Genomic DNA, 14,508 nt, shown 5'->3' on the forward strand with positions numbered 1-14,508 from the left:
CATCTGACCATTCAAGATGGAGACTACTGAAGTGATTAAAAAAATTAGCACATATTTCATTCCAGCCCAAAAGACAGCGCCTGGGAAGTTATACTGTGGAGAATAGTGGCAGATTGCAACACAGACATGTTTCTGTGGTTTAGTCATTAATTGTGGTCAGGTAATGGACCAAATTGCATTCACTTGTCATCGTTCCACGAGGATTAAGAAGAACTTCAGCGACCAGACAATAACTTTGATGATACAGTGTTTTGATAAATAACTTTCACTGCTGGTTAATTCCAATACGTATAGGGACTTGTGGGTGAAAAATTATGAATACGTCGTCAATATTTAATAAAGTAAGGTCGAGCCCCTGTTTTGCTGCTTTTATGTATGATACGAATACACTGTTCATCCTGCTGGCGACTCCGCCGTCTCACCATATTAATTTGTGACAAGTTTGCGGGCGGCAGCTCGATTTCCTTCTGCAACTGGCAGAGTGATCGCCTTTTACTCAAAGGTGGGGTGCGTCGTTGGAGGTGTCCTTCAAAAGTTTCAAAATTAAATACTTTCTCTATTACTTATGTGTTTACAATGCCCAACTGAGTTCAAAGAGCTTTTACATATTTTTCCAAACGCGCCTATGTGCTTTTGTTACTTTTAGCCTCTGTGTTCCAGCCACAGAGGGTATTAGACTGGAGGAAAGGGGAAGGGGGGAGGAGAGTGATTCCACACATGTGGTTGCGGTTTTCTTTTGTTCCAGGATAATAATGGTGAACTTAAGTTAAGTGCAGTCAGAATGCCGACCCAAACCCCTCATCTAAGATTTTCACAAAAGTGCACGCGCAATGAACGGAACTGCAATGATGATTCCAGCCAGAAGATGGCATCAGCAAGTAGAATATTTTGAAGTTACGGACACCACCTTTAAATGCCACATCATATGCTTTTCTTTGAGTATTTCCCATATACAAGTGACCGATTTACAAGAATGGAACCTGTGACTAATACAATTTGATTGAACCTCTGCAGACTATTCTATGGTCTACTGTTGCTGAGCAAAATTATTTTCCCATTGGTTGGTTGGTTCCCTTAACCACTTGGGTCATATGAGCACCATTTCCTGGGGTGTGTCTTAGGCAAGTACAGCCTGGTGGCGCCCATCCCTCTCCAGGCCAACATATTTTCCCATGCCAAAAAAGAAGAAAAAATCCGCAGTGTTTAAAATTGATTAAAAATAGTAGCGGTTTGTATTCTGGAATTCGCAGTAATTAGATTTCAATTGTTCTAAAAGTGACTTGGCTTTTTTTTACTCTTTTTGTATTTTAAATGTTGCGCAGCTTCCTCCTGACCAAACTTTCACTATTTATGATTTCACATGGAAGTTTTCTGTGTTGACTTACTGTCACAGAGTCTGTCCTGGTTGCAGTGAATACAGTTGGGGGGACAGCGAAGACATTGCGCGTCTTTATTGAAGTAGCCGGGGGGACATTCACGTACGCAACCGTGCTCCAGCAGGAAGTGTCCAGAGTCGCAGCTCAGACAAAAGGATGCGTTGGCATGACACGTCATGCATTTGGGAGCGCAGGGGCGGCAAGAGCCACTTTCGGGGAAGGCTCTGCAAAGAAATAGAAGTTTTGGTCTCCATATCGATAGGGACAATCCGACAGCATAACCTGCACGTACTGGGTGCAGCTTATAATCAGGTGCGAATTGTCTATTGAAATGAAATGAAAATGAAATGAAATGATCTGCATTTATATAGCGCTTTTCAAGTCAATGACTTCCCAAAGCGCTTCACAATGTGCTCCACATTTCCCATTAGCGGCCTTGCAGCCATGTAAGGCGCTAACCTGCTTATTGGGGGTATTAGGGGTTCAGTGTCTTACCCAAGGACACTTCGACATGTAACACGGACGAGCCAGGATTCGAACTGGGATCCCTTGATCCCAAGACGAGCGCTCTACCTCCTGAGCTACTGTCGCCAGACAAAGTAAGGCATCTTGGTTATATGTCTCTACTGACTGAACACTGTGTCTAATTGTTTTTTGATAGGGCAATTTTGATTAATTTTTGTACAAATCCGCAGTATGTTCAATAGAAGAATTATATTTCATTGTACCTATTTTTCCTGTATTCATTATCATTTTCCACATAATCAAATCAACTTCATGTTAAATTTAAAAACATTATCATCCATTATCTGCACCGCTTATCCTCAGTAGGGTCCCGGGGGTGCTGGAGCCCATCCTAGCAGTCAGGGCAGTCGGCAGGGGACACCCTGAACTGGTTTCCAGCCGGTCGCAAGGAACACAGAGACAGACCACTTACTCGCTCATTCATACCTAGGGACAATTTGGACCGGCCAATTAACCAAACATGCATGTTTTTGGAATGTGGGAGGAAACCAGAGTACCCGCAGGAAACCCACGCAAGCACGGGGAGAACATGCAAACTCCGTACAGGAAGGTTCGATCTCATGACCTCAGATCTGTGCCGTGCTAATCACTCAGCCGCAGTGCTGCCCGCAGGAATGACATATTCAATATAAAATGAAAAGTAAATATAACTTTACCCTACAAAGGAAAAATTGAAAACCGAAGAAATGGCATTTCAAACGTATAATAGTATCACTAGTGACTCCTATGACATACAACACCCAAAGGAACTCTTGATATAGAGTGTTTCAAAAGTATGTATTATCCTCAGAACTGTGCCGCACACGCGCTAACCACTGCCCTGCCGTGCTGACCCTTAAAAACCTTATCTATCCGATTATTCGACTAATCATTTCAATAGTCATTGACTCTTCGACTACTAAAATAGTTGTAAATTGCAGCCCTAGAGCAAATTCCGATACGAATGTTTTTTATTGCGTCCGATTTTCCTGGATGTTAGTGCTGACAGACGTTTCTCAAATGAAGGCAAATAACCTTTCACACTGCGACACGCAGGCCGCGTCTTGCAGAAAGAGTTGTCCGCGGCAACGCTGGCAAGAGTTGTGGTCGTGACACGTGACGCAGCCATCGATGCAAGCATCGCAGCGCCCTGAATTGACATTGATGAAGGTGGACGCGGGGCAGTGGGTCACGCACCTCTGGTCGGATGTCAGGAAGTTTCCTAAAAAAAAACAAAAGGACTGCTTAGATCAGGCATGTGAATCATATTGCCCACAACTGGTTGGATTATTTAATCTGGCCCGCTATAAATTTCTTAGTATGTCAAAAAAGAAGTGAGTCAAGGTCACTTCTATCAAAATGTATAATTTGTAAAATAGATGCTCGCCCTTGCTGCTATAAGAGTAAAGGATATCATCTCAGTTTAGTAGTTTCATCTGATGTAGTCTAATCCTACTGCCTATGCACTACTAAAAAAAAATATTTATTGTTATTAATTTTAGTCAAGGCAAAAATTATATATTTTGTCATAGCTCCCACTTGAGTTTGTATAGCATGGTAAATTGGTTCAGGTGTAAAACTGCATTCACTCAACTGTTAAAATAAACAAGTCATGGAAAAACATGTTTTTATTTATTTATTATTATTATTTTCACTACTACTGTGTGTTAATAAATGTGTTATTCTTAGAAAAGATCCTTTGTCATCCATGATTATAATACCTAGGGTGGATTAATAAAAGTAGGCTGAATGATAAAAGCACTATCCTGAAAAACTACTATTAGCTAAACATTTTAAGTTGACATTCTTCTACTGATCCGGCCCACCTAGTTTTTAAGTAATGCAACACGGCAAGTTTGAGAAGGAGCTGACAAAAGCAGAGCTTGGCAAGTTTATAGTAAAACATTCATAAATATATAATAATACAAAATAATCTTAACAAAATATATATTATTCAAATATTAAAAATTTGGTCTTAAAAAGTTTAAAAATCTACATTTATAATCTCATTTAGTTTATTTCATACGTTGTGGATTCAAAGAGATAAGCATGTGGGCCATACGTTGCGACCATTCGAGCAAGAAACCAAATTTCCCGACAACAACAAGCAAGGTGCCTGATATAGATTTAGAACCATGTTGCTAGGTCTTGGGAATGAGCGTTTATTTCTGGACAAGGAAATTTCCCCAAATCGACTAGCATTGTAGCAGGAAACTTTTTTTGTGTTCGTAACTTCCAGACTTTCAGTGGTAAAAAACTCCCATAATCTACTGCCCCCCCCCTCCTTTTTTTCCTTTCATTGATTCTCTGTGTTAATAAATTGCGTGTACTATTTCAATCGGCCTGGTTCATTAATTCAATTTTCTTGGGATTAGTAATTCATATCAGAACTCAAAGTACTAATGTAAGTTAATATTTTTTTTATCAGTATAGGAAATTCTAAAATCCTTCATAAAAAATATCTAGGATGGAGTACAAGCAACACCTACAGGCAAATTTGTTCACTGATTTCAGTAAAGAATCATTTGTTTCAATCCTACAGATTTTCAAAATTAAAGCTAGAAAAATCCTTAAATAAAATATAAACACAAACGCATTCATTTAAACATACAAGTATACACAAATTTCCAATACACTAAAAAAAAAATCATTCAGATAATCTTCTATGTACAGTAATTAGTTATTCCTATATCCATACACTCCAAACTTATTAGAAAAGTTTTAAATGATTTCCTTGTTTTCGTAATCCCGTTTAGTATACACTGTATTCTTTATATTGACAACAAAAAACCCACAAAATATCCCCAAATTTAGAAAGGCACCTTTGTGACAGGTGATGCAGTCATCTCTTAGTGCGGCAAGGCAGCTTTCACAAGAAGGATGACACAACTCGCACTCTCCTTGTTCTGGAAAAACACACGCACACAACCTCTCAATAAATTTGACACAGAGGATGTGCAAAGTAAGGCACTATGGAGGACCAATCCGGCTATTTGTAGAAATAAATGTCTAAAAAAATACCAGAGGTGGATAGAGTAGCCAAAAATGTTACTCATGTAAAAGTACTGTTACTTCAGAATAATATTACTCAAGTCGAAGTAAATGTAGTCCTCCAAATACTTACTTGAGTAAAAGTAGTAAGTACTTTATGAAATAATTACTCAAGTACTGAGTAATTGTGGCCTGGTCATATTTATTGCTTTTTTTAAACAACCAATCAGATCATGAAACTGTCCAAGTCCATCCAATGAACACAAAAATACATTTAAGTTAAAAGTAAATGAAAAAAAAAATCAACATAAATTCAAGTTCCTTAATTAACAATAAAATAAAAAGAGTATAAATCAAATGAATAAATTAAGCACAAGTAGCACCAAGTAGCACATTTAAAGCCCCAATACTTATCTGAACAGGCTCTGGTAGCAGAACAACAAGCTAACCCATCAACTCGAACAAAGGAGACATTGCATATTGTAGCTGGTGTTTGGCACCCTTTTTAAGGGAAACATTCCTTTGATGTGAGGCCAGGGGGGTTCTCCTTTTCTGTGTTTTTATAATCGGTATTGCTAAGCGACATATTCGATCTGGTTCATCCATAAACAAATTTTCCCCCGCTGAAGTCGAATAGGGTCACCTGACGAGGTTGCTAAGTTTGATTGGTTAAACATGGTAAAGCCTGGCGGAGTTCTGCGTCAAAATAAATGCGCCTTAGCGGAGACAGACAGACACGTACTTATGTAGAGGTTTTTTTTTAAGGAACTAAGTAACGACTTCAATGTTGCCTAATGTAGCGGCGTAAGAGTACCGTTTTTTTCTTCATAACTTTACTCAAATATAAGTAAATGTATAGGGATTTCTAAATACTCCTAGAAGTACAAATTCTGCCAAAACTTAGTCAAATAAATGTAACAAAGTAAATGTACTCTGTTACTACCCACCTTTGATAAATACCTAAAAATATATGCTATATAAATAAATGAACACATAAATAAAAAACAACAAATTCTTATTCAAATAAGGGGGCAGGTCAAACTGCCTAACCTTTTCACCTATTGGTTGATCAACGTGTGGTCCTCACGAATGCAATGCCTTTACAACCAATGGGTGAAAGCTCAGCCAGTTTGATCCTCCTCCCTTATTTAAATTTAACATTTTGTTGTGACAAACTACTTAAACAAAATATACAACAAAATAAATACCAACAAAAATAAATGACAAGATAAATGCATAAATAAATGAATAAACTGCAATTATATCATATATTTTGGGTATTACGTGAAGGATTTTTGTGTTTATTTATTTACACTGCATATATTTGTAGGTATTTCTTTCTAGATTTTCTCCCACATAGGGCAGGTACGCTGGGAGCATGGCAGCAGACAGAGAAAACATACAAAGAGTAACCAACACACAGCCCAGAAAATAATTGGTTGCTCTCTGCCCAGTCTGGCGGACATTGGTGGATTGCGATACCACAGCAGAGCCATTAACATTATAAGAGATTTTTCTCAACCCGACCACCGCCTCAAGGTTTTTTCAGCAGGGCCATTTGGGAAAAATATATATCTTGCCCGTTGTATTTCTCTGCTAAATGTTATTACACTTCTTTTTATTGCAATATTGTTACAATGCACTATTTTTCTATGCACTATTTTTCCTAATTAGGCCAGTCTCCTAGTACTACCTTGTAAATACCTTTACCTGTTTATCGTGACATTTTTTATCTTTTTTTTCTCTTGAAGGTCTTTATAACGTGTTTACCCTGACGTACCATGCGTAGTCTTGTTGCAAACATGTTCACTATGTTGTTATCAACGACAATAAAGACCATTCAATTCAGTTACTTTTCAATATTATGGGCCCTCCATGTTGCCAATATGGCTGGTGAGAATCTGGGTCTGAAATGAAGATTTTTTTTCCCTACCGTTCCTGAAGTGCCCACTAAAACAGGCCCCGAGCTGAGTTCCCCGCACGCACTGGCCGTCCTTTAGCACAAGCTCGTCCAGGCACGAGTCGCAGTCATCGAACCGAGGACCGCCGCACGTCTTGCACGTTCGGTGGCACGCCTCGCACTCCTGATTCTCCATGTCTACAAAAGAGCCCGTCTGGCACTTCTCCACGCACCTATCACCTACACAAACACGAAGATGTCAATAGGCCGGAAAGGGGACTGTCCTTCTGCGCTATGGAAAAGTGAACTTGAGCTTCTGGTTATCGAAAAAAAAACACAAAAAAAATAAAACTGTAAATTCACTCCTCATGTCTTTAGACAGAAAGTATACAGTGCGATGAATAAGTATTTGCCCCCTTACCGAAATTCTGTGTTTTATGCATATTCATGATACACAAAGGTTTCAGATTATCAAACCAATGTTAATATTAAACAAAGACAACCCGATTAAATACAAAATGCTGTTTTTAAATTTTGATTTTATTTATCAAGGTAAGTAGTTGCTACTACTACTAACTACGCACCCCACTCCCTTTTCATTAATAAACCAGAAATTAATTGTGACTAACCACAATTTGGGGAAAGTTGAGTTCAATTACACAGGCCACACCCAAAATCGAATGCCACCATCTGTGTTGAATCAAAAAAAAATCACTTAAATTGAATCTGTTAGACCAAGTAAAGTAGGCTACAAAATCTCAAGAATGCAATTGACATGACACTATCCCCAACAATTTCAGAAGAAACTACAAAAAAGTGATTGGAATGTATAAGTCTGATAAAGGTCACAAAGCCATTTGCAAGGCTGTAGGGCTTGAGCAAACCACTGTCAGAGCCATTATCCACAAATGGAGAAAACTGGGAACAGTGGCAAACCTTCCCAGGATTGATCGACCGACTAAGGTTACTCCAAGAGTATAATGACAACTCATCCAGGAGGTTACAAAAGAATCCTCAAAAACATCAAAGGAACTGCACACCTCGCTGGCCTCAATTAAGGTCAGTTCATGACTCCACTATAAAACACAATGGCCAAAAATGGCAGTTACCAGGCAAAAACCACTGCTGTCACAAAAGAACACAAAGAGTCGTCTCACATTTGCCAAAAAGTATCTTGATTATCCTCAAGACTTTCAGGGAAAAAATTCTGTAAACTGATGAATGAACGTATTTGAAGGTGTGCAGCCCGTGACATCTGGCGTAAAAATGGCACCGCATTTGACAAAAAAAAAAGCAAGGTGATGGCAGTGTTAATGGTCTGGGGCAGCTATGCCGCCTCAGGACCAGGAGAACTTGCTGTTATTGACAGAATAATTAATTGTGGTGTTCACCAGAAGATCCTGAAGGAGAACGTTTGGCCATCAGTTTGTGACCTCAAACTCAAGCGCTCTTGGATCATGTATCAGGACAACGATCCGAAACACACCACAAAGTCCACCTCTCAAAGGTTCTGGAGTAGCCAAGTAGAAGTCTGGATTTAAATCCAATTGAGATGCTTGGGTGTGACCTTAAACAGGCACCTTCCAGTATGGCAGATTTGAGACAATTTTGCAAAGAACAGTGGGCCAAAATTCCTCCACAGCGTTGCAAAGACTTATTACCAATTATCGTAAACATTGGATTTCTGTTATCACTGCCAAAGCTGGCCCAACTCGCTAATAGCTTCAGAGGGCAGTTACTTTCTCACCACAGGGCCTGATAGGTTTTAGATTGTTTTTGTACCTTAATAAATGGAATTAACATTTTAAAACTGCCTTTCTTAATTCCCCGGGTTGTCTCTGTGTGGTATTAAAATTGGTTGGATGATCTGAAACATTTGTGAGTAACAATGTGCAAAAAACACAGAAATCAGCAAATATTATTTCAGGCGGACGCTATTGGACGCTTTGAGATCGCTATACAGACGAGATACAGCAGTGCTTAACACGCAGTCGGAAATTCACGCGCGGTTGGCAGCGCGAAAAAGTTTTGCGCTGCTCATTACTTTAGAGCTCAGGTACACAGCTTTACACGTGTGAGTGGGTGGTTGCGTAGGAGTCGGATTTGGGCACAACACCGGCTCGGGAGCTTTTATACCCGTGGTCCACACGAGAAAATGACGCGGAAATGACGCGATGAGGAAGCGGAACAGTCGCCGGCGTCTGTTTTGCGGGCATACCACCGATGAACAGCGGGTTGGCCAATTTTGCGCATTTTCCATCGCGGGCAACCACGGGCAAAAAAAAAAAACGCAAAAATTTACCCGCGATACAGACGCAAACGGCTGTGTGACCGGGCCCTTAGGGTTAAAATGTGACTTTTTTGATAACTTCTGATATAGTGAAAACAGGGGACTCTAATCCTAGTGCAATGCATACTAGCAAGACAGGGAACATTCTAACATTTTCCCTGTTGTCCAATGTTCCCCTAACTTACAAGGGACATCCTTTTTACGGTACCTAGGTTTATTACTTTTGAATAAAACAAATTGTAAAAATATTACTTAAACCTATACAACCCAGCATTTTTGTTTTTTTCCAAAAGGATATAGAGTTGTTTTCTGTTTGACTTTCATCACATTAGCATCCATTGGGTGCTAATGTTCAGACTCACAGTGATTCTAGGTGGGATTTCTGTGTATCAGCCAAGACCGCAGGTGCAGTACTTTCACAGGTGGCAAATTTTTGGCTAAGCAACAACACTTTACGAATTATTATTTGTGTTATTAACCGTAAAAAGCAATCAATCATGCAAGTGATGCTTTTTCTTCAGCGAGGTAGTAGTTAGCACATTCGACTAACACGCGTAAGGTCCCCGGTTCGAGACCGGATGGAAACATATGTTGGCTTGGAGAATGACGGGCGCCACCAGGCTGTACTTGCCCAAGACATACAACAGGAAATGGTGCACCTACGACCCTGGTGGTGTCGGGATCCAACCAACCAACCAACCAACCAACCAACCAAACATAATTCTGTTCTGACAATGAATACAACTATTTGAAAGAAAACTCTTCTACCCTAAACCTATAGTTGTAATATTACAACATTCAAATGAAATGTTACACATTTTTTTTCAAACGCTTCATTTTCATCTCCATAAGCTTCATTATATCACCTTCTAAATGTTAACTTTTTTTACCTTTTCTATGTATGTTTAAGGTGGGTTCTGGAGCTTTTTCACAGTGTTATAGCTTTGATCATGACTTTTCACGATTTGCGAGATGCAAAAAAGGAGATGCATCTATGAATGATTTCAACTGATTTAATATATTTTCTTAATTCATTTTAATACAAATAAAATGTAATTTATTGCCTTTGATCACCTATTTCAAATGCCCCATGTTCTTGAGAGTGGAATGACACCAAAGTCTCCCATACCCCCTTATTGACAAGAAGAGACAGGTGTACACACAAATTTCCCAGACAAGGGCATAGTTTTGGCTTGGATGGCGGGGACGCGTCCCCATCAATATTATGAGGTCACCTAAAAAATTGCGCTTTGTGCCCACCCAAGATCAACGCTTCGCCCTTTTTCAACGCAACCTCACAAAAGAAGGCGTGTTACCCAAAAGGAAAAATCCAACTTGACACCAGTAGCATTGCGATTGGTCGCAAATAGCGCAGTGCCGGTCATCACACGGAGAGCACGTCATGCTATCAGGGTCTCCTACGGTGCCATCCGGACAAGACCTGTAGCAGTCAGAATGCAGCCTGCACACGCACACACAAATGCCGATATAATAAAAATGCATTGATTAACACACACAAAACAGAGAAATGTGCACACAGGGGTCTGATAAATTCACTTGAATTACCGTATTTCCGGACTATACGGCGTACCTAAAATCCCCAAATAGGCCAGAAGTTTGAGAGCGCGCCTTATAACCCGGTGTGCCTTATATACAATTCAAAACAGTGTTTCTGGCACCATGACTAAAAATAGTGTGATAATGAGATAAGCTTTGATGCCTTTTTGTACACCATTTGTACCCCTGGTGGTCCAGTGTTAAAGAGTTGGCACACTCACAGCCATGATCCAGGTTCAATTCCTATTGCAATTTTAATCAGCGATACTTATCAATTGGTCATCATTGCACTATTGTATACCATAAGACCCCAACAGTTATACACAAATAAATATTGTAGTTCTTGAAGTCTCAATTCCATGGTACCTATAGTCAAGTGTGCCTTATTTGTGAAAAGTATATCACAAAAGACTATTTTAGGGGGAAGCGCCTTAAAATCCACTGTGCCTTATAGTGCAGAAAATACGGTAACATCAGCAGAAATACTTATTGTTGGTGTTCTTCTTTTTTTAAATTGGACACAACACAGTCTGAATTTTGTCAATTCTGGTTTCTCGATGTGATTTAAGTTGGAATCATATCAATATATAAAATATGGATTAACAACTTACTGGTAGAAGTCATCTTCACACTGGGTACAGATTGTTCCCTCATCCGGGTGCTCTGTGAAAGTTTTAGGTTTAGCACTCTTGAATGGCACAACAATTTTTTCATCATGTGACACATTAAAAACATAATCAAATGTAACTACATCATAAATTGTCACCGCGAATTCAGATAATGTATATCTCTATACAGTAATATCTCGTTTTCCGTGTGGGTTACGTTCCAAATAGAACCTGTGATAAGCAAGCGTTTATTTTTTTACAATTATTATAAAATTAAACATTTTTTCTTTTGTAAAAATGTCACAAAATACTGCGTATAAGGATACCTTCGTATTTACTTTCAGTGCAGATGGCACTGTGTGAGAGGAAGAAGCAGTGTGCGAGGTGTGTATAGCTCCGCCCATTCACACCGGTCACCTAATCAAATTGCTCTGAGTGCGTTGCTAGTGTTTTTGAGTGTTTACAGTTTGTTCTGTGGGTTTTCCTCAAAAGTGTCTCGACATTTATTTACTGATCTTACATAGAAAAGATTCTTTAGCGACGTATAAACAAAAAGAGGTCTGTTGGTGCGACACTGTGACTGTAAACTGCTGTTAAGAACATGGACCGAACCTTACGTATATTCAGTATTGTCTTGGCTTTGATTATAACAACACAGTAAATAATTGTGCGCATTCACTTTATCCCCAAGCCAGATGTACTGATGAAAAGAGCATATATATGGCTCGCAAGCCATAGTTCTCTGACCCTTGGTTTAGACTATACAAATAAAACACAAATGCTGCACATAACAGGGTAGTGTATCCTCCAAGGTTATATCTTTGTTGTGTACTCACTGTGCTCACACTCTTTGCAGCCGTCATCACAGGGGAGGCATGCTGCTGCCTCTGCAAGCTCACCTTGAGATCCCAAAGTGACATGCAATTCAAAAATGAAAATAATTAGCCGAACACAAATAAAACTGACCTAAAAAACAAATGATAAGATTGACCAAATGGAAATATCATAAAACTCCAGATGTGGTCGATTACACATTTTCATTATGTTGACAATATCTGTTTATTATTTGATATTGCAACATCCATTGTAGCCTGGTCATCCCGGAAGGGGAATTACTTCATGTGCGGTCCCTTCTCAAGGTTTCTTCATTTTCCTCATGTTGAGTTTTTTGAGTTTTTCCTTACCCTCATGTAGGTTTTAGATCAGGGAATGTTGTAATAATAGTCTGTGGTTGGCAATAATCTGTGGTCTGTGCAGCCCTTTGAGACGCTTTGTGATTAAGGGCGTCACAAATAAAGATGTGGTCTTGTTTGTTCTAATGGTCATAATTTTAATCAAAGACACAGAAGATGAAAAATGACAGGAATGTGATTACAAACAAATGAATTTCTTATTTGAACAGTTAGCTCATAGTTCTCATGGAATTTGTGTTGCCATGCAGAGAAAAATATGTATTATGACATCATTCTTTAAAGAGACAACGTGTATTATTTAGTTCCTCCGAGAGGTTAATTATATATATATATATATATATATATATATATATATATATATATTGATTAAAGAAAGGCAAAAACACATGAACTATCAACCGGAGGAAAAATGATGCAGTTTGGTCACTTTAAATCTCCGTAGCTTGTATTCTTGCCTCTGCTTGGATATCGTTTTCAGTTGTACTACACTAAACAGGGACATTTAGGAGTCAAATATTGCAGTGTCCCTTTACTGCAAGGGTATCAACTCTTTAAGTAGTGGGCTGCATTGATTTGAGAGGAAAAAGTGCACAGGGGCCAGGCCGTAGGGGAAAAAAATGCTGATTGATGTATTTAATTTTTTTGTATATGCCAATAAAGAGTGTTAAATCCAATATCTCAGTAATAAATAAGGAAAATAGATCATATATTTATTAACAAATAAAATCTTTAATTAAGAGAAAAAGAAAAGTAATATCTCCCCATTTTAAGCACTAAATTGCACGATTTACATTGAAAAACTCAATACTATACGGCTACTTTAGAAGTGTTTTGTTACATGAAATTTCATATACCGAAAAAAATGAAAACATTTTAGAGAGAAAAATGTTGCAAGCTACTTGAATGTTTGCCATGAGGGAGATGAAAAATAATAGTTTTCACGCGGCACAGGCTAAGAAATCTAGGTGAGTGCAATTGTATTGCCTTAAAGTAAGATATTATTTTAAATTGGATAACATTTAAATTTCCTTTTTCACAGACTGTGTGTGAATGGCTAAGTGTGAAGCACATTGTAAAGCGCTTCGGGACGTCTTCAGTGACTTAAAAAGCTCTATATAATGAAGACCATTTACCACTATAGAGCTAAAATGGGTGAAGTGGTCCATGGCTTTGGCGACAACCAGTTGACATATTGAAAACTGCAGGTCATTGTTTTAGCGAGAAGCAGCTTGATTTTTGTCTTATACTTCTCAGCACCGTCGTGACCCCCGCTTTACTGCAATATTGGAAATAAACTGCAAATCAAAACTTGAAATCGCACCCAGAATCAAGGTCGAAACAATATAAAAGATTTACTGATTTTTTTGCTGATGTTTGGTTTTGTTTATTTCGTTACCTTCACTACATGCCAGTGGAAGACATTTTCCCTCTCTGAGTTTGTGTGCGGGGTCGCAGCTGATGCAATGGCTGGCCGACATGCAAACAACACAGTCGGAGGGGCACGGCTCGCAGCGTTTGAGCTCGGAGTGAAAGAAACCCTCCGGGCAGACTTCTCTGCACTCGCCCCCAAAGAAGTAGCGGGGCACATCGAACATATCTAGAGGAGGAACAAAGGAGTACATAAAGCAGTATACTGCAAAAGGGGACTAGGGCCTGGGTGAAAAAGTGGACACTGGTTTGACAACAGCATGTCATGGTGGCAGTATTTGTCTGCATCTAACCTAAACTCCAAAGACACTAGTGATGGGTAGAAAGGGTAAAAGAAAGAGGAAAAGAGAAAGAGAGAGAATGAAATAAATAGAAAGTGAAAAACCAAGAGGGAAAACTAGAGACAGAGAGTGAAAGAGAAAACAAAAGAGGAAAAGAAAGGGAAAGACAGAGAGACAGAAAGAGACAGAGAATTAAAAATAGAAAGAGATAGAGGAAGAGATAAAGAGTGTTAGAAATAGATAGAAAGAGGGAGAAAGAGAAAGAGCGAGAGAGAGAGAGAGTGTTTTAAAGGGAACCAGCTCCTTATTGATGGGGAGCCGGCTCTCATCGTTTGGCAATTTCGTTTGACTGTTACTAAAGGACACTATGTTTAAATCAG

At 39.0% G+C, this 14,508-nt stretch overlaps 1 protein-coding gene across 1 annotated transcript in view; it reads right to left on the reverse strand.

Annotated features, from left to right (window-relative positions):
- Nucleotides 1-14,508, reverse strand: part of pcsk5b (proprotein convertase subtilisin/kexin type 5b) — a 101,009-nt gene that overhangs the window by 11,434 nt on the left and 75,067 nt on the right. The window contains exons 23-30 of the mRNA XM_088336024.1: nt 13,816-14,016; nt 12,063-12,125; nt 11,230-11,281; nt 10,378-10,523; nt 6,805-7,011; nt 4,703-4,786; nt 2,916-3,102; nt 1,386-1,600 (exon numbers count right to left, since the gene is read on the reverse strand). Of these exons, the coding sequence (XP_088192150.1) occupies nt 1,386-1,600; nt 2,916-3,102; nt 4,703-4,786; nt 6,805-7,011; nt 10,378-10,523; nt 11,230-11,281; nt 12,063-12,125; nt 13,816-14,016 (1,155 nt within the window). The remainder of the gene's footprint in view (nt 1-1,385; nt 1,601-2,915; nt 3,103-4,702; nt 4,787-6,804; nt 7,012-10,377; nt 10,524-11,229; nt 11,282-12,062; nt 12,126-13,815; nt 14,017-14,508) is intronic.

Source organism: Urocampus carinirostris, chromosome 5 (assembly GCF_059441175.1).
Source record: "Urocampus carinirostris isolate Australia breed hairy pipefish chromosome 5, RoL_Ucar_1.0, whole genome shotgun sequence".
Classification (NCBI taxonomy): Eukaryota; Metazoa; Chordata; class Actinopteri; order Syngnathiformes; family Syngnathidae; genus Urocampus; species Urocampus carinirostris.